This window comes from Hippoglossus hippoglossus, chromosome 19, assembly GCF_009819705.1.
Source record: "Hippoglossus hippoglossus isolate fHipHip1 chromosome 19, fHipHip1.pri, whole genome shotgun sequence".
In the NCBI taxonomy this organism is placed as follows: Eukaryota; Metazoa; Chordata; class Actinopteri; order Pleuronectiformes; family Pleuronectidae; genus Hippoglossus; species Hippoglossus hippoglossus.
In genome coordinates this window covers 16,737,095-16,757,016 of record NC_047169.1, presented here as the reverse complement: position 1 = coordinate 16,757,016, position 19,922 = coordinate 16,737,095, and the positions used below count along the sequence as shown (strand labels likewise).

The following is a 19,922-nucleotide window of genomic DNA, read 5'->3' as shown; positions in this document are numbered from 1 at the left end:
GAGGTCTCTTTGTGGCCTGTCGAGCTGTGGGAGCTGAAAAGCCAGGTCTGCTAACCAGTCTCACAATTCTCTTAGTGGCCAAGTCACCTGTGGTGGAGTTTTTGGTGCAGGTGGGTTCCAACCCTTGAGCCTGTTTCTCCTCAGGCCTGAACTTCTTACTTGAAGTTCCTGGTGAGGGAGAACGAGGTCTCTTTGTGGCCTGTCGAGCTGTGGGAGCTGAAAAGCCAGGTCTGCTAACCAGTCTCACAATTCTCTTAGTGGTCAAGTCACCTGTGGTGGTGTTTTTGGTGCAGGTGGGTTCCAACCCTTGAGCCTGTTTCTCCTCAGGCCTGAACTTCTTACTTGAAGTTCCTGGTGAGGGAGAACGAGGTCTCTTTGTGGCCTGTGGAGCTGTGGGAGCTGAAAAGCCAGGTCTGCTAACCACTCTCACAATTCTCTTAGTGTTCAAGTCACCTGTGGTGGAGGTTTTGGTGCAGGTGGGTTTCAACCCTTGAGCCTGTTTCTCCTCAGGCCTGAACTTCTTGCTTGAAGTTCCTGGTGAGGGAGAACGAGGTCTCTTTGTGGCCTGTGGAGCTGTGGGAGCTGAAAAGCCAGGTCTGCTAACCAGTCTCACAATTCTCTTAGTGGTCAAGTCACCTGTGGTGGAGGTTTTGGTGCAGGTGGGTTTCAACCCTTGAGCCTGTTTCTCCTCAGGCCTGAACTTCTTGCTTGAAGTTCCTGGTGAGGGAGAACGAGGTCTCTTTGTGGCCTGTGGAGCTGTGGAGGCTGGAGGGGCTTTGCTGGGTCTGGATGTTACAGAGGAGTCCTGTAGAGAACAAAAAAATGGGTTTTGAGTAATATCTTCACACAAGTAAGAGTTCAATCAATTTAGGAAAATACTTTGTACTTAAGGGTTAGGGGTTAGGGGTTAGGGTTAGGGTTAGGGATACTCTTCTTGCTAAGAGTAAGACTATTGATGCCAATCTTGCATCTGTCTGATAAATATGATGCACTGTAAAAAACAAATATTACATTGGGGTTTTTACAGAGGTTATGTACTGGACTATTTCTATTCTGGGCACAGTAACATCTTGATATCACTGTAACTCCAGGGTGAGAAATACTTCAGTGCACAAGCCACTGTAAAAGCACAATATGCCCTCTCTAAACTATGGTTTTCGTGACGGTTTAAAAAGAAATAGATATCATTAAAAAACTGTATATTTTGTCAAACCAAGCATCAAATGTTTGAGCGAACCTTGTCAGCTGTGTGGCAGGGCGGCACATTGGCACTTTTGGCAACAGCCTCCCTCTTTTCATAGTTGACTGAAACGACCATTCCCTTCTGAAACACGCCACTGGTCTTTGCCAGGTTGTAGACTGCAAGGGCACAAAAATAAAAATGATAACACATTTCCACACAACTTTGCTCCAGTGTCACAAAACTTAAATTAGAAGAATAGGAAGGAAACAAAAACATACCAGCATCAGTAAAGTTGCGGACTTCACAGGTCAGGTCGATATCGTTCTTGTTCCTCATCTTCTTGTACTCGTCTGTCAGGGTAAATCCAATCACCCACTTTGTGCTCAGAGCCTCCTCGGGTGGAGAGTAGGGCTGCACATTCACATGAGCCAAGGTAATGCACTGATGTTTCCAGAGAGCTCCCACCAGGTGTCTGATCCTGGACTCCACCAGGCCGACCCTAAACAAGTGAATGAGAAATTTACAGGAAGAGAAGAAAACGCTCTAGCAGCTGGATGTAAAGTCCTCAAACAGTTTTTCATCACAGGTTTTCCACCTTTAGATTGTCTACAAATGTGTTGACATTAATTCCAGTTGTACTTGACTCACCAATCAAGATGCTGCTCCTCTGTAGCAGAAGTTGCTTCCACCTGAAGGTAATCCCTTTGATTAAAAGAGATCAAAACATTGTTGTGAATTCATTGCTGCTAAATATTTACAGCAGGTCAACTTACTGTACAGCACAATGAGTAACATCACCATAGTCATCTTCATTATGTCCATTATACAGTAAACTTTAAATATAAAAAAAGCACTTTCCAGAATAAAACCTGTTGTTTTAAAAAGTAAGTGATCTGTGTTTGTGTATTTAACGCCCCAAACTCCACAACTCAGTTTTAAAATTCACGTCAAAAGCTGAACACAACTGCTCACTGTGTCCATCAGTTCTTCCACAACATAACTGTATCATTACTAATATCGAGGACGCTGCCTGTTGGGACCTTCAACAAAATAATCGGACGTTCCAAGAAAAAAACATGAAGAAGAGTTTCAGAAGAAATGTATTGATGGGAAAAAGTGGGATGAGAACAAACAGCAGATTTATTCAAACGAAACTGAAACTCAGTCAGGCAGCTCCCATTCCGAGCTTTAACCAACCACATAGCAATGAAGACATGATCACGTTTTTAGAGAGCAGTGTGTGTGAGTGTCTTTAATTACATGGCAGTCCTGATTTCTGTCTTTATGTAACTCAATACATACCAGTACTTGTCCATAAAATGTGGTGTTTCAAAGAGTTTGAACCAGTCGGCTTTGTGCTGCTGTATTTCCTGGACGATAGTGTGGCCTGTGAACGAGGAAGAGACAGGTGGTTTAAAACAAAATGTTCTCACACTCTCAGAATAAAATTCTGGAAGATGTAACTGAGTTTAACATGGTTTTGATGGGAATTGATGGTTGTTTGCCTCGCAATGCAGATAGTGACCATGTGATGGTTCTCAGCTGGGTGACTATACATACCCCGATTGAACTCTTCGACCAGGATGGCTAGCGAGGAGAGAGACACATTGAACGCTGAGTTCTGCTGGGGGTATGCCGGCGTGAGGATCGGCATCAAGTGGTAATGATCACGTCTGTTATACTGGAAATGCAGAAGAACACAGATTCTCATCTTACTATGTTTTAAACTGATAATTCAAAAACTCACTTGATCATGTTTGTATATTAAACTTTGAATAAAGATCCTGCAAAGGACTTACCGTGGAATCCCAGAAAGGAAGGTTGTAGTTGAGGTCCTGCACTACCCTCAGACGAATAGGGATAGGCCACTCCCTGACACAAAACACAAGATTGTCAAAGCAACTGATCCTTGTCTACAACTGATCCTTGTCTACCACTACCACTGATCCTTGTCTACCACTACCACTGATCCTTGTCTACAAAGCATGAACATGCAGTTACATTTTCAGAGTTTAAAAATCCCCAACCACCGAATATTGTGAAGAAATTGAGAAATACTGTATTTAAAAGAAATGCTGACACAACTCACCACATGGAGTAGACCCTGAAGAACTTCATCACCAGGCTGGATGCTGTCATGTTTGGATTAAACTGGCAAATTCTGGCTACCAGAATGGCCCAGGATACCCCGCCCAAGAAGCCCAGCTTGCTAGAGTAAATGTTGCGTCCTGAAGGGAAAAATAAGGATGAGAAACAAGATTAAGACAAAATGTCACTTGAATAATGTTCCCTTTTACTAAGGTTTTACGTTGTGTTCATAGGATATAGTTAAGTTAACCTGTGCATTGTTTATTCCTGCACAACAGAGACTGGCCTGTGGTTGCACGTCAGCAAATGTAGACAAAGCAAACTAAAAAAATGATTTCAGATTCCATTGTTGGTATAAATGTATAATTATCATGTTAGGAAACAAGTCCAGCTATTCACAGAGAGACTTAGTGACTGGCATGATGAATTAGTCGTTCATCTTACTTTTGGCCCACAGCTTGATGGCTATCAGAGCGAGCCTGAAGTTTGAGACGTTCGGCACAAGACGGAGGATTTCCTCTGTGACTCTGTAACCTAAAGAATAAAAACAAGGGATTCATACACAAACAGCCACATTTAAAAAAAGGGGGGAAAGTGCAAATGAACAACTTGGAACAAAAATAAATCGTCTGGTCATACTGCAGCATTCCTGAGCAGCTGTGTATTTGAGTGTGATGTTACCATTGAGACTCCTGGCGGAGGCTTTATCCATGTCCTTCATCCACATGTCGTCAAGAAGGTTGAGTGTGTCACTGAGAGACCTCCGTGGCATCTGGGCATAGACTAAATCAACCTATGAGATACAGAAACACAAACCAGTTATCAAAGCACCAGTAGAGATTTTAGTTATTATTTTTACTTAGTAGTTATTAGATCTTAATTTACCTCAATTCCATCAAATGTCAAATTGATGACCGGCACGAATGCTTTTCCGATGGCCTGAGGAGAACAATATTGTCAGTCACTTGCACTGGGGAAAAATAGACTTTGACTTGCATGATAATGATAAAAGATGCAATAATTGATTAATATGCCAAACCTGTATGTCTTTGGCCTCCTCCTGGGCTTTGATCTTCTCAAAGAAGGAGGTGAAGAAGACCGTTCTGTCCAGAAATACAGGCCCAACACAAAGAGCATCAATATCAGCACCTGTCGAGGCAAAACAGATTCATATGAGAGTGACGTTTATTTTGTTACTTGTGAAACTGTAAAATACAAGTTATCACTGTTAGAAAATGTTCTTAGAGTTTAGGAAATAATCTGAGTTACCTTTGGAGAAAGCTCCCAAGCCATAGGAGCCGAACGGCAGCAGCCTGTATCCGACGTTGTCAGTGACATTTTCAGGTACGTTCTGAAATCAAAAAGCAAACCAATGAAGTCGTATCATCTACGCAATAAAATGCTTTCTGTATAACATTTGGAGATCATTTTTAAAATAACTATATAGATTAAAAAAAAAGATATTTCTTACCATTTCTATACACATGTCTTGGAGCCACTCCTTAAAGAGGGAATTCAGTCTTTTCACAACCGTCTCTCTGCAAATAAAACATAAAGAGCATTTTCAAAATGTTTTTCACTTGTGGATGACACTTCTATTTAACATCATTCACAGAGGATGCTGTTATTGAACAACCACATCACAGAGTTACAAAAGAGAACACAAAAAAAACGTACAGTAACTCTCTGAGACAAGTGAAACATGGTGGAAATAATGAAATAGAAAATGATGGATCTTACCTGTGCTGCAGCTCCACGTCATCCGCAAAGACATCATGCGACTTCAGACTTTTAATGAGTTCATTTGTCTGGATCCAGTCCTCCTTTGGCAGCATGTCTGTGCCGATCGGAACACTGATCCTGTAATGCTGGGGAATTTCTGGGACTGCAGATGATTGGCTCTCAGTTGAACTGAAAAGGTAAAGTTACATGTTACTATCACTGTTCAGAAAGGCCTGTGAGTTATCGCAGGTCGTACCTTTCTTATGTATTATTTTCTTGCTGCATATTTCCTTGTGTTTATATTGCTTCTTTACTTTTGTACTTTTACACGTTGTTGCTGTAACATGGCAAATATCTATTTCATATATATTATACATAAGTATATACTTTACCTTAGGGGTCTCAGTGTGTTAAATATAGTGACTTGGGCCTCATTTTGTGCACATTTTTACAGTTCTACCATCATAACGCAGATATCAACGCCAATTCACAAGTTAAGGTCCAGAAAATATAACCGGAAATGTGAACAGTGCTCAATAGCCTGTTTAACCTAAATCTTGGTTATAGAGATGAGTACTTACTCAGACATTGATGAAAACAGAAGACCTTTCTCTGAATAGATTCCCGATTAAAAACAAAGAAATATAACGATATGCTGTTTTAATATCTAAAAAAACCACGAGCAATTACTAAAGCTCAAGCTGAGGGTGTCCAGAGTGAAGGACGTTTTGCTTCAGCGTGTTTAGATTAAAGTACGTTTCCATGGCTATGATCTTGACGTTGTATTAATTGCCAAATTGATAAAAGGACTATACGCTCACAAAGGAAATTGAAGATTCTTTGATGTGTGAAAAACATTCATCACAGATAATTTCACATTCAGAAGATCATTTCTGAATTCAGCACATTTCCCGTGGTTTTATACATTTATAAACACACACACTGTGTTCTACGACGTTAGCACTAACGGCTGTTTACTTACCAGCATCAAACTTCCTCCCTCTACTCAGACATGGCGGGTCCCTGGAGGGGGACAACGACCATGTTGACTCTTGCATCACCTGTGTTCTTCCGTTGATGTTAGCATGCTAACCAGCTAGCCCCGGCTCATTATAGCACAATGGAACTGTCGAGTCCATGGAGGATCCAGTCTGTCCTTAGTCCAACACTAGAGTGTCCGCTATGTACTGACAGACGACATGACGGCTCACCCAAAGTAAATCCTAAGGGTCTCTATCGTCACCTGGTGGCCGGCTGCAGTACAAGTCATAAACTCCACCTCCTCCATGTTAGTGGGTCTGACATGGACCAAACTAATAAGTCAAAAACCTCGTAAAACAAACGTTTCTTTTTCGCTGGAGCAGGGATTTCAAGTAGTTTTTAGTAACCTGACTATTTATTCTCATCCCTGAAATCTTATAAACCCCACATTAACCAGGCAGTAAAACAACAACAGACTTTTTCCTGTGCCGCTGTCAATTGTGACGTTTCACTTTAATTCTAATAGCATCAAATAACTAATTACCAAACTTACCAGAAGAATGAGCACTTGAACAAACATCAGTGTGATAAGAACTACCTAAAATGCCAGTAACCATCTGTGAGGAAAAAATTATTTCACATGTACTTTTACTTTTTATTTTGGTCCATGTCCCCTCTGTGGAGGAGATGAGATTTATGCCCTATGCTGCAGCCACGAGGGACTTTGGCTTCCTTTTTGGGGAGCAGTTATGTCAACCCTCTTTATATACAGTCTATGTTTTCCACCTGCTTCTGGAGGTTATACAAATCTAAGCCTGACAGTAGACTTATTTACCCATCAGATGTGTGAGTGGGGTCAATCTACTCATTTAATGCTCAGCAAGAGAGACAAATGAACAGGCTTCCCAAAACACTGAGTTATTACTTTGGTGACGGAATTTTGTTTTATTGGAATCAAATCAGAGATAGAAAGATAATTAATCTACTGTATATACCTTCAAATTGATGTCACCTTTCCTCCAACAACAGCTTTGGAAGCAGTTTGAATAATAAATATATATATATATATACTGTACATATAGCAGTTTACCAGTAACTTACTGAAAAGTGCTTAAAACAGTCATAAACCAGAATTTGGGGAAGTCTAAAGCTGCCTGAGACGACGGAGTGGACCTTTGTGTCACTTTGAGGATGGTCATGGTGATGTAGGTGTGGACCTCTGGTACATACAGTTGAATCCTCGTGTGCGTAACTGGGCTCTGCTGTCCTCTGGTGGCTCAAAATGACCACAGCAACGCTTGCAGAAAACAGGAGGCATTAGAGCCACCAGGGGGGAAAGGGACAGAATGACTGGGAATGATGTTGTGAGGAGACTCAAAGCTTTTAGATGCTTTAACTTTTGAGTCTGTGAGCATTTCTGCTGGTTGATCTGTATCTTGGTGGCTTATTTGTTTCAGTCGACAAGTTCATGTGGGTTAGTGAACAGAAGTGTGGAAACCTTCAAGGTCACAGAATACTGAGAGGCAGGGTTTCAATGTCAGTAATAATATCATTAGTTCACATAAATAACTACAAGGGTGCTCAGTGTGGAGTGTAAACCTCCGCCACATTTAAATTCAATAGATTTTTTTATTTGGATCTGCAACAAGTTTCACACACTCATAAATATCAGTCCACTTAACATACCTGATATATTTTTTTAAAAGATCTATGAATAAATGAATCTCACAATGATAAAGAAAGTGAAAAATAGTTTTTATTTTTGGATCCATCCCCTAATCCAGATCCCCACAAAATCTCCTTGGGTCACATCCCACCCTTCCACAAAATTCCATGGCAACTGGTTGAGTTGTGTTTGCGTTATCCTGCTAACTAACAAACAAATGCAGATGAAAACAAGAAATGTGAAGGCAGAAGTGACATAGACAGCGGTGTAGGAAGTATTCAAACATTTAAATTAAGTGAAAGTACAAATAAATAGACAAAAATCTACTCAAGTAAAAGTAAAAGTACCACATTAACTCTTGTACTTCTTCACCAGTGATGATGCTGCTGCAACTGCAGGAGGCGGGGACTAATGATTGATCACTTTTCAAAAAACAAAAATCAATATGAACATGTAACGTAATGCAAAAATGTGGTGGAGTAGAAAACACAGATATTTGCTGTGGAGTAAAAGCGAAAAATACCTGAAAATAAATCGACTTAAGCAAAGTACAAATACATCAAAAAAATGTACTTAAGTACATTAATAAAGTAAAAGTACGTTGTTACATACAACAACTGGACATAGGTCCCAAAAAAGGCAGAAAATAAACATGGTGAAACACCTACATCTCCTAAATGTCTTTCCAGTTCCTTTATGGTCCTTCCTAAGAATGAAATCTTACATATCAAGTGTCTTCAGTGTGTCACAGTTAAACTAAGCACATTGACAAAAGTGACTGAGGATTAAAGTGATGCACTGTCATGGAGAAGCCAATAGGGAGCAGCGGAGCACTTTGTTTTGAAAAAAACCCTGCATCTCAGAAGTCTTACCTGTGTTGCAGTGTGCATGAGAACATTTGTGTCCATCCCTCCTCCTCTGGAAGTCAATAAGCAGCCTCATGCTGGGATGAGAACGTGAAGCAGACAGTTGGGATGGAGTGGTAACACGACACCTTCAGGGCTAACAACAAACTGAAATGGGGAAAGAAAGGCTACACACAATTGATTCTGCTATTATTACAGTTCTGTGGTACATGAAATTGAATCACATGATCCATAAATGTGCTTGGAGTAACCAGCATGTCTCCACGGACGGTTGGCCCGCGAAGGATTGCGGCGAAAAGACCCGTTCATCCTCTCCTCTTTGCGCCGAGCGGCATGAGGAAAAGTGCACATTTGGCAGCTGATGTGCATCCTGGTACCGTGGATGATGTGGCACAGCTGTAAATGAGAGGAGAACAGCTTGAAATTGATGGCAGGCTGGAGGATAAAACAAGATGAGATACTTAACACTGCCTGCCTGACTGCAGTGTAGGAGGGAAATGAGTGCGAGAGAGAGAGAGAGAGAGAGAGAGAGAGAGAAGAGAAAAAGAGCTGAAGGCCTGATAACATCCCTCCAGCCCTCATTAGGAAAAGAGAGATGCAGCAGGGTTTGTTGTAAATGGAGGGCTAAGCCTTGGAGCCAACCAGGCTCTGAGGGCCAAACACGAAGCCTCTGGAGGTTAACACACGCACTCTTTAAAGGGGCAGCTCAACATTTTGGGGAAATACACTTGTCAGGGGGGGTATCCTGCTTCAGATGACATAACTCTGGAAGTCAAGTTTTTATTGGGTGATAAAGAGCTGGATTATTCACTCTACTAGTAAACTAGTTGCATCTCTTTTACACCAAAATTAGAGGGTATACAATGTTTTATATAAAACCTGCAAAAAAAGGTGATTGTCTCCTTTCCCGTTGCCAGAAGAGGACTGGATCTGTTTTTTGTCTGTGGAACGCATATCTCGAGGACCGTTTATCTCATCTGTTTCAAACTTAGCATGTTAATTGTTAAGGGGCCAAGGAAGTGCAGTGTTGAATTTGGTGCAATTTTGGATATGCTCAATATTAAGAAAATCAGGCGATCAGCAGCAGTGGCTGGGACTCCACATAAGTGATGTTGTTGATCACGACAACACCAACTGATTCTCCAAGTTGAGCTTCACTGAACTTTGAATAAACAGGTGAACAGGAGCAGGCCTTTACTTACTGCGGGTTCACTGTTACTGGAATCTGCAACCAGCATCACCACAGAACAAGCAAACAGCCCATTCCAAACACTGCAATTTGTTATGAATAATATCACATGTACACAGTGCCATATTGTAAGTGTAATGGGCCAAGCACCAAAAAAACTCTTTGATTGCACCTGAGGTTAAAGCAGCCAACTCGGGGGTCAAATTCTGAAACGCATGACTCACTGAAAAGCCTTTTAGCGCTAAGAGCAGTCACGATGCTAAAAAGAAAATGGTGCAAGCTGAGCTGAGTTTCAGTAAAAATAAAAGTCCTCCAGCGGTGCAGAGGACGGCTGCTGTCGGCACGACGTGTATAGCATTTCAGGCTGTCGTGACCCTTGTTACCTCAGCGCCGTAGTGGAATGTGACTAAAGATTATGGTGCTCGGTAATGGCAGAGTGACGCCGCTGCATGTTCACAAATTGAGATTATTACAGAACACCCCCAGCGCACTGAAATATAGATGAGGGAGAGGAGCATTTTTTTGGCACTCGGAGCTGGGTCAAGCAGCACCAGTCAAGCATCCTCTGTAATGCTTGACTGTAATGACACCCGTGCAAGTCGGTTCTTTGTTTACGTAATGGTGGGAGCTGATTACCAAAAGCAAAGAGGCCTGTGTTTTTTTTTTCTTTTCCACGGCTGCAATTTGCATATATTATCAGTGACAAAACAAGGGACTGAACATTAGAACAGAGAGGAAAATGCTCTCCCTCACGGTCAGACACAGCATGCAAAAGAGGCAGAAGAAATTTGATGGGAAAAATTCTATTGAGGCAAAATGTATGGCTTTTATAAGAGGCATGAACAACGCTGGCTGACTGTCACATCCACTTTGGCGAATCGCTGTGACAACGGATGCCAATAAAGAGGGGGGAACGTCGCGTTTGTGAGAAAAGATGAGAAAAGGGAAAAGGGGAGAGGGGAGCTGGGGGAGATGAGAGGGGCGAGGCAGAGACAATAACGGGAAGTGAAGGAGTGAGACACACAGAGACAGATAAACAAATTTTTCTTGCCTGTAATGTTTGGCAAACTAATACAACGGCTGGCTTAGGCAAACGGGCATATTAGATGAATAATTCAAGGGGCGGCTGACAGACTGGAGGTTTGGAGGATGGTGTCAGTAGGTGACAGGGGAGACAAGTTACAGGCGGGAGTGGATGTCAGTGATGCACTAAAGACGTGCGTGTGTGTGAGAGAGACAATTAAGGAAACATATAAGGCTTGTTAAGTGAGAATATTGTCGAAAAAAGATATTGAGGGGAATCAGGGATTGTGTGTTTGTGTGATTCAGAATCATCTGCAAACAGAGAAATAGCCACACTGCAGAGGGACTCACATGCAGAGTTTCCAGGAGACATTTGCATATCTCACTCACTCTCACGGCCAATCATGGGAGAACTGCAGATGTTTGTTTTTTTTCCACCAGCATAGTCTGTTGCATCCGTTTGATGTTGCGGACACACGTTTTCCTCTGTCTATAAACCAATAAACCCTAAATCCTGACAGAGCCGAGGCCCGTTATCGAGCGGCACACCTCGAAGCCACGATGCTGCACTTCCTGGACCACAGATAGAGGAGCGAGGAAGAACAAGAGAGAACCAAACAGGAGAGGCAGAGATCAAGGCAGCTCCAAGGCTGACTTAATCTCTACCAGTGGTGTCCTGGAGTGGCGAACCTCTGTGTGTGTGTGTGTGTGTGTGTGTGTGTGTGTGTGTGTGTGTGTGTGTGTGTGTGTGTGTGTGTGTGTGTGCCTACGCATTTGTTTTTCTTACCTCTTTAGGACTATCATATGTCATAAACCCACAAAAAAAAAGTTGTGTAACGGATAATATACACACAGATATATATGTTTCTATAATTTAATCAGAGCTTAATCTCACCGACTCTGATGGAATATAAAAAGGATAAATACACATGTTACATTGTCTCATCAAACAAATACGAAAAACATTAATATGACTGTATTCCTTGTGTTAAGAATGTGTTAGGAATATGTCCATATTCCTCTTACATGGACAAGGCCCTGGCTTATTACTCTCGCAGGGACATTATTAGGCCGTTTTCCAGACATGATGGGACCGGACTTTCTCCGCAGGTCACACATTTTTTAAACACAGTGGGAGATTCTTTGCTCAGGTGAGGGGTGGTGCAGCAGTCAGAGGAAGGATGTAACATATTTATTCTGTTGCAGAGGAATCTTTTTTTTTAACTCAAATACAGGCCCTCCAGAGATTATCAGGAGATTATCCGTAGTTGCATAAGTATGTCTGAAAGCAGCTTTAAGTTGTACGTGTTTATTTGACTTGGAGTCTGGTGTCTTCACACAATTTACAGAGTAGCTGAACCCCAAGTCTAACTCGGAATAACTGAAAAGACCTGTGTGGGTGTGTAGTTCCCAATTAATCTTGTCTCTATCTATATATATAAGTATGATTCAACAGTGAGAGCCGTAAGGAGTCAACTACAGGAGCTGTTGTAGCAATGCACTGAAAGCACTTTATTCTTCAATTAACACGTGCGAGCAGACCCGCAGCATACGGCGGATTAGAATTCAGGTCAGCTAGGCTAAGTAGCTAAGAGAGAGAATGTGAGGTTATACGTCGTGTTTTATGTGATTATCGAGACTCAAGTTTAGAGCTATGATGTTTGACTCCCAAAGGACATGAGAGACAGGATCAGAGTTCACACAGAAAACATCTGAAGAATCGTTTGCGCTCATTTTGACCTCTCTCTGTTCAGGAGTACAAGAAGAAGGGCAGCCGGGGGGGGGGAGTGATGCGAGGCCTGCATGAAGACCATGTATTACAGCGCAGGTGCAGCCACACGGTGAAAGTTCTGCTGCATAAACACTTCCTCCCGTACACACATACACCGAGAATTACACACTTCTCTTTCTAAAAGCCAGATAGCTGTCAAGCAGCTGATGCACTCAAAGGCGAAAGGAGGATTTCAAGCATTAGCATTCCCCCCATAATTCCTCCTAATCCAAACACTAACATAACAGTAGGAAGTTCCGTCTAATTGAGGAGGGGATGAAAGCCAAGGATATCCTGTGTGGGAAAAGATATCTGGATTAATTAGCATTGTTGTGGTGGTGTATGCGTGTGTATGCGTGTGTTTGCGTGCGCCAGAGCGGGCCTGTGTAACAGCACGTGTGCGAGAGGGTAATTGTTACTGCATGATATCGTATATGTGGAGCCACCACCTCATCAGTGACTGTTCACTGTCATAAGAGGCGTGTTTGATTGGATTTCCCTGTTTTAATCGCTCCGCTTCTATTTCTTGCTTGTGGTGGATAATTACAAGCGCGGATTAAATTTGAATGTCAACATGTAAAAGTCATGCAATCACGGCCATAAACATATAAGGGGGCAATCCGGAGGCATCACTGTAAATGAATCAACCCACCTGCGAGTGTTCACAGTCTTAGTTTTTGAAATTACATATATTACATTTATATAAAAATAGTCATATTCAAATTAAAAGTGATACATTTTGTTATGGTATGGTATAACGAGTGAATTTGAACTCAAACTTGGTGTGGGTCACCAATTGAAGTAATGTTTTAAGTTGTTAAACAATTTTCTGTTTCCATCCATCATATAAATGATGGAACAAACTTGTGTAATTGAATTCTTGTGCTAAAAATAAAAAGTCCACAACTCAAAGTGCTACAAAGATAGCACTACGGTAATCTGCCAAAGTGGCTACAACTCAACAAAGGCTAAAACTAATCAAAGTAATGGCTTTCCAGCGCCACTGAAAATGTTTTTCCGTGTCAGTTTGCTCAAAACAAACCCCGTTCATACTTTGCACAAGCAACTCTGAAGTGTTTCAGAACGGTCATGGCCAGAGGTGAGGGGAAAAAGCCTGAAGCAGACAATCATTGGAAAGAGGCATAGCAATGCACATCTTCGCTGAAACGCTCCTTAAATCAGTGGTGGATCTAGGATTGTTTTAAAACAGGGGCCATGAAGGGGACACAATTTACACAGATCTACATTCATGCACGGTTTCTGATTCAGTCAGGTGCACGTGTAAGTCTTTCATCGTTTACTGTGAGCTCTATAGCTTTGAACGTCATTGAACACATTTTTCAACATTGTGCACTTCAAAAAAGCTTTGTGTAAATTCATGTTTATCATATATCCCCAGTCTGTCAGCCGCCTTGAATTATTCATCTATTATTGTTATTATTGTTGGTTTTGAAAAACTACCGATACTACAGGGGCACTTCAATCAGATTTCAGCTGGGGCCAGTTTCCCCTTGGCCCCGCCCCTAGATAAATGCATTCATTGCGGTCGCTATATGAGGAGGGTGTATTCATCCGTTTAGAAAAATAACATGGTTTCAAACGCTGTTCGAATATCAGGGCTAGCTCTACTCATTTCTAAGCCCAAGGTGTTTTATTCATATATAGGTGTTAGTGTGTATACATGACTGTAGATCTGTACTGTATTCTTGCATATGGAAAGAGAGAGTAACATGTACTTCTTGGTATTGGGTAATTCATTATGTGTGTGAGTGTATGTATAAGCACCTAGGTGTGTCCCGTCCCCCTTATGTTATCTACATGTTCCTGTTGATTGAGGTTCTACTCCAATATAAGGGATGAGTGCGTTCCTACATTAAGCCTGGGCTTTCTTCCTCCTCCTCTTTTCATCCCCTCCCTGCGAAACTGAAGAATATTAATATTAATTTAGAGTGATTGTTGCCTCGTCTCGCTCCGCCGTGCCCCAGAGGCACTTTCAGCGATGCGCAGCGTGTCTGCACCCGTCAGTTTAGTATGTTGTTAGCCTGCATCTTGGGTGCTAATGTTCCCCCACAGTTTATTGCTCGGTAGAAAAGGCTCCATTAGTGTTGAAACCCACAGTAATGGCATGCAGATGGGCTGTCATGTGCTAAAGCAAGCTAAGGGAGCGGTGACTGACAGGCAGAATATCAGCCTAACTTCACACTCTGTATGTGTGTGTGTGTGTGTGTTTGTGTATGTATGAAGAAAATGTACCATATTAGCCAGCATCTGAGTGTATATATAGTAAATATAAAGTATGTCATCTTCACCTGTGCATGTGTGCTTCTCAGAATGTGTGTGCGTTGTGTAATTGTGGTAATCTGTGTTTGTGTAGAGGGATAAAATAAGAGCGTGTGTGTTGTGTTTGTGTGTGTTTATGTGTGTGTGTGCTGTCTCCTCTCCGGGGATAGCAGGCGGTTTGGAGCCATGTTCATGCACCGTCTATGCAGCTGTTACACTCGGCTGCTCCTCGGGGGTCTTATTGAAGCGACACAGCCATGAGGGGAAACAGTTGCGTTGACAGTGGGAAGTGGCCACTGTGTCACACTACAAATTATTCTGCTGGCTCAAAGAAGTTGGTCGGCGATGGCCTGCGGGAACTCTGAACTTCCAAACTCAGCGGGCATACTCCAACTACCATTATGTGAAGTATGCCGCCTTCAAGTGGAACTCGTGAGCTTGTGGTTACTAAGTGGGAAGTCGTGTGCACGGCGCGTTTGCTGTTCAAGCAACTATTAAGCATCGGAAAAATGGACGCTAATATTGACATTACTGTCAGCGCCTAACCACAGAGGCTAGGTGAGCTGAGCCATTACGCAAAGGCCGAACGATACAGGGAAATATCATCACTTTCTTCAGACGTATTAGAAACCTATTAATAAAAACTACAAAAATAAGCTCAGCGCTTTCAGTCAATTCTGAGGTTGTGAATGCCACGAGAGGGGGATTGCTCAGACGGACCCTTCTCATGAAGCACAACCCCATTTGAAGTCATCAATACACCCAGGTCTGCTGTTGATGAAAAAAGATGAAAAGATAAATAAATCAATAGGACAATATCTCTGGTTAATGATGCGACCCATCTTCTGGGACTATGGGACAAATCCGTGTAGGACTTTTTGGCTTTATAGAAGGGAAGTACTGAAAGGGGGACATTTCGGGATCTGGCTCCGTTTTCCTTTTAATTTGTCATGTTGTTTACTTGTGTTATGTAATAAATCCATCATGCCTATTGGTTCAAACAGGAGCCACAGAACATGCTGTGGGATTATCGATAATTACTCTATTGCAGCTTCAATGCTATTTCACACGCATCAGGAACAGAATGATTAGCAAACTAAAAATATCAGATTACATTTCATAGTATAAATAAAGATTTGGATAGACTCCAAAACCAACAAAGCACATGAAACCGAAAGTGATGTTGACCCTTTTCTGTAGATGAAGGCGAAGTAATTCCCTAAAAAACAATATAACACTAAGCTTGTGTTGAATAGGTTCTATGTGGTATTATTAAGAGTAAAACAACCATGTTGATGCTAACTTTAGTGTGTTAACATGATAATGATTGCTGTGTCTTAATTTGGATACTTCAGTCAGTACTCACATGTAGTGTGCTACCTGTGTCCCAGGGGCTGCATCCTTCAGAGGCTGCATTTGAAGATCGATTGCGTCACAGCGACGTGACTAGGCTGTACCATTTCAAAAGGCTCCTCCAAACAACTGCGTTCTTCCATCCCTGAGAAGCAAAGGAACCGACGGGTGGATCCTTCAAGGGCCAACCAATCCCAGGATTCATGGCGCTTCAGTGATGGAACTGGTTTTCAAAGATATAATGGCGAGATAACTGAGACGTCCAATGTTGACACTTTGATCTACATATCCGGGATCAACTCAACTGAACAGCTAATGTTGCACATGTTAAAAACCAAGGGGCATTGAAGCTTCTCGTCATGTCTGACGGCAGCCCTGTTGTTACTTGATAGCAGTAAGGGCAGGAAAAGCAGACACAGATCTCAGAAATCCTCCGTAGACCAGACTGTCTCAGACTCAGCATTCCCAGTCTACGTGGCCCAAGAAGGCCGCCTCCACAAAAGAGGATACTTTGGAGTATATTTTCACAAGTTTGATAATACCTTGGTGGTCCTCCTTTTGGAAACTGTAGAGTCTAAAAAGTATCCAACATTTTACACTAAACATTTTGTGTGCACCATTCAGTATTAATGTAGTACTTGTAAATGTGAACATACATATGCACATTATATATCATCTTCAATATCTTAGTTTAGTTTTTTAACATGCTAACATCTACCAATTCACACTACTGCAATGGGAATGTCATGGTAAGTATTCAGATATAAATCAAAACACTGGACAACGTTTAAGAACTGACTTGACGAAAGCACTAGAGAAAAAGTGAAGGTATCACCAGAGTTGATTAATGAATACAAATGTCTATAGCAAATTTCATTGCAATTTATCCAATAAACATTTCACTAAAATCCACAAATACAACTGAGTATGAGAGGAAAAGTCAGTTCACCATCAAATCCTCTGGGGAGTATGAATGTCTGTACCAAATTTAATGGCAATCCATAGATAGAAATTTGTGTTGTATTGTATTTTTCAGTGTGGACCTATTGGAGGACAGAATGACAGATGACTGACACACATACCAACATTGACATCCTCAGAGCTACATTGCTAATGTGGCTAAGATCAGAGGAAATGCCATTTGTTACTGAACTGTTTTGGGGTTAGGTTTCTTTATTACAATCATGCTTTATATTTTGCCATTATGACTTAATTTACTTGTATGTAAGCGAATTAAGAGGTGTGTGAAATGTTAGCAAATATCTTGCAAGTCAAATGTATTTTGGGACAGACGGCAGTCGCCTCAATGTGCCTTTTAATAATTTAAATAGTGGTTTGATTAAATATTCTGACCCTGATGGAGACCACAGTGGAGTTCTGTTGGCTTTAGCCATGTGGTTTCAGTGTTTGGGCTTATAACTGTGGACTTGGAGCAAAACATGAGCAAAAGTAAAAATTCTGAAAGCTCCCTTTGTTTATGCTAATATAAATACTGTTATGTGTGAAAGTGCGGACATCTTTAACATTGGCTCCAAGTGCTCTTCAGTGGGTGGCGTCCTCTGGCAACTGGGCTAACTTTACCGTATAACTGTGGTGTTGTGATCACAGGAATCGCAGGAGACCGTGTCAAGTTCCCACATCGGATGGACACACATTACCCAAAAAGGGATGCATATCGGCACAACATTTCGGTTTACGGAGCCAACATATTTTTGGTTTATTTATTAACTTTGGTAAAAGGTGTTGATTTCTGGCGTTCGGTGAAAAAATATTTGCGCACAGCCTCAATCATAGTTGATTCAGAGAGTCAGCCAGCAGTTTATATGACACTATCCTCCTGGCCAATTTGCCACCGACACATGTAGTGAAACACACAACGCAGTGTGAGGCTCGCTGGGCACAGGTGCTCCTTGTCGTCCTGATGAACCGCCCCTGTCTCGCTTCGCCTCTCCGCTCCGCCACAACACATCTGCTTCCCGTGTGCCGGTTGAATTACAGCGTTTGGCCATTTTTAGTCAGCAGGTGGCGAGACATGTTCAAACGTCCAAACAAACTGCAGAAACAAACCTCCATCTTCGCCTCGAGAGAGTGGGAGTCCAGTCGGTGGTGGTGTGAAGAACGGTATTGTGGGTAAATGTCACAGAGAGCCTTCTGTTCTGTATGTGACTAAAAAGAGAACAAACAAAAAAAAAAATCTTCAAGTATGTCCACCAATTTGTCTGCTCCGACAACAGAGTGAGGCATGATGGGAAATGGGATTTCTGCAGAGAGATGTGACTGGGGACAGTTGGTGTCATCGTTTTAGACGCACACATGCTGCGAAAGTGTTCAATTCTTTTTTAAAAAATGTTTTATGAAGCAAAAATGGACTTCCACGCGTTTCCCAAAGTTCTGGTTGGTGCACACAGAACAGTATCTCTTCCTGTGTCGTGGGCACGCGCAGAGGAACACACTGAGGACTCATGGAACCACTGACTGTTACAGACATATGGCTCACTTCCTGTTGTTGTGCTCACGTCATATGGGGTGGATAGTGGAGATGGAAAGACACTCATGCTCCCAACTTGCGAGTGTTCACATTACTGGCTGTATGATTGCACAGTTGCCTGTGTGAGGCTACTGTGAATTGACAGTGTAGCGGTCTATTCATGTGGCAGTATGCTCGATAAATCTGGGAGGAAATATCACAAAATATTGGTGTCTAAGGATGTATGAAGGGTCTGTGTTCGATTCGGAGCTTTTAGGAAAATTTGGAATTTCCTGGTCGTAATTATGGCGGATGCTGGATGTTGACGTGAAGGTCGTTTACAAGTCAAGTTAGGTGTTGTAAGAACCGTGGAGTAAGTCATCTGATTACTAGAGTTTATAGCTGTCAGACAGAAATAATAAAGATCTGAAAAGATGAATAGATTTAGTTTAATTACAAGTATAAATGTGTGTTGGACCAAACTGATAACAGTGGTTGATTTGTCCACAACATTTAAAACAAACCATCCAAGAATCTGAAGAAATCATGACAACAGTGAGTCCTATACTATTAGTGTGTTTTTCAGTTTTGTACATCTGATGGAACAGATACACACAACTTCTTTTTTTAAATATTCACAGGCCCCACAGCCGCTGGTAATAATAAATCTGTGCGTGAGACCCTGTTAATGGAAGGGGCGAGGCAAGGAAGTTTTCATTTCAGGGAGTTCTTATCACACTTTTTGTTGAAGTGATTAAGTTTGTTTTTAATTACACTTGATGCTTGAAATCTCATGATTGGTCGAGCCTGTGTATTGACTGGACCTTGGTTCAATGGCTCCATTCGCGACTGCAGTAGAATGGCAGCATTCTGGATGTTTTGGCTTCTTCTCTTGATACTGGGAGTACAGTCTATGGTCCTAACTACCAATAATGGTGGCAGTTGCATCTTAATTTTGGACGCTTCATGTCTTGAACATGGTGCCTATTCGGGACGCTCACTGGACGCTCCAGTGTGACATTTAACAACAAAAAAAAAATGTTTCCTCCAGTATTCAAATGAGCAAAATGAGACTTAGTTCAGGCAGCAAGACAATTACCATTTTAATTTTCTCATCCCACGCCGTCTCCACCTACTAATTATAACCAGTGAACTCACTAAGTTATGTGCACGAAATTCTCTGTCAACCATGATTAACCTATAGCCGAAAGGTATTTAAACCCTCCTACGTGTCTTTCTCTGTCACTGCTGCGTCGCCCCCCCCCCCCCCATTACCAGTGTCTCCCTCACAGGTTTATTGCTGGGATTGTTGGGTGTGATGGAGAAAATAAAA

General features: G+C 41.9%; 1 protein-coding gene and 1 long non-coding RNA gene across 2 annotated transcripts; both read right to left on the bottom strand.

The window, feature by feature from the left end:
- Window positions 1-1,197: 1,197 nt before the first annotated feature.
- On the bottom strand, window positions 1,198-6,037 carry LOC117753421 (poly(A) polymerase type 3-like). The gene is made up of 15 exons (XM_034571497.1): window positions 6,000-6,037; window positions 5,012-5,182; window positions 4,743-4,809; window positions 4,541-4,622; window positions 4,311-4,420; window positions 4,157-4,210; window positions 3,953-4,064; window positions 3,716-3,805; window positions 3,273-3,411; window positions 2,983-3,055; window positions 2,744-2,864; window positions 2,486-2,570; window positions 1,832-1,885; window positions 1,462-1,682; window positions 1,198-1,359 (listed from the first exon to the last, which is right to left on the bottom strand). The coding sequence occupies exons 1-15, from the start codon at window positions 6,035-6,037 to the stop codon at window positions 1,220-1,222; spliced, it is 1,557 nt and encodes a 518-aa protein (XP_034427388.1). The 3' UTR covers window positions 1,198-1,219.
- Window positions 6,038-8,453: 2,416 nt separating this feature from the next.
- On the bottom strand, window positions 8,454-18,613 carry LOC117753264. Its single transcript, XR_004612222.1, has 3 exons — window positions 18,190-18,613; window positions 16,136-16,345; window positions 8,454-8,902 (listed from the first exon to the last, which is right to left on the bottom strand). It is a non-coding gene; the product is annotated as an uncharacterized LOC117753264 (long non-coding RNA).
- Between the last annotated feature and the right edge of the window lie 1,309 nt (window positions 18,614-19,922).

Coding starts and splice junctions, on each gene's coding strand:
- LOC117753421 (XM_034571497.1), bottom strand. CDS start 6,037: ATGGTCGTTGTCCCCCTCCAGGGACCCGCCATGTCTGA. Junction 4,211..4,310: donor AGGAGGCCAAAGACATACAG/GTTTGGCATATT, acceptor TGTTCTCCTCAG/GCCATCGGAAAAGCATTCGT. Junction 2,571..2,743: donor GGTCGAAGAGTTCAATCGGG/GTATGTATAGTC, acceptor CCTCGTTCACAG/GCCACACTATCGTCCAGGAA.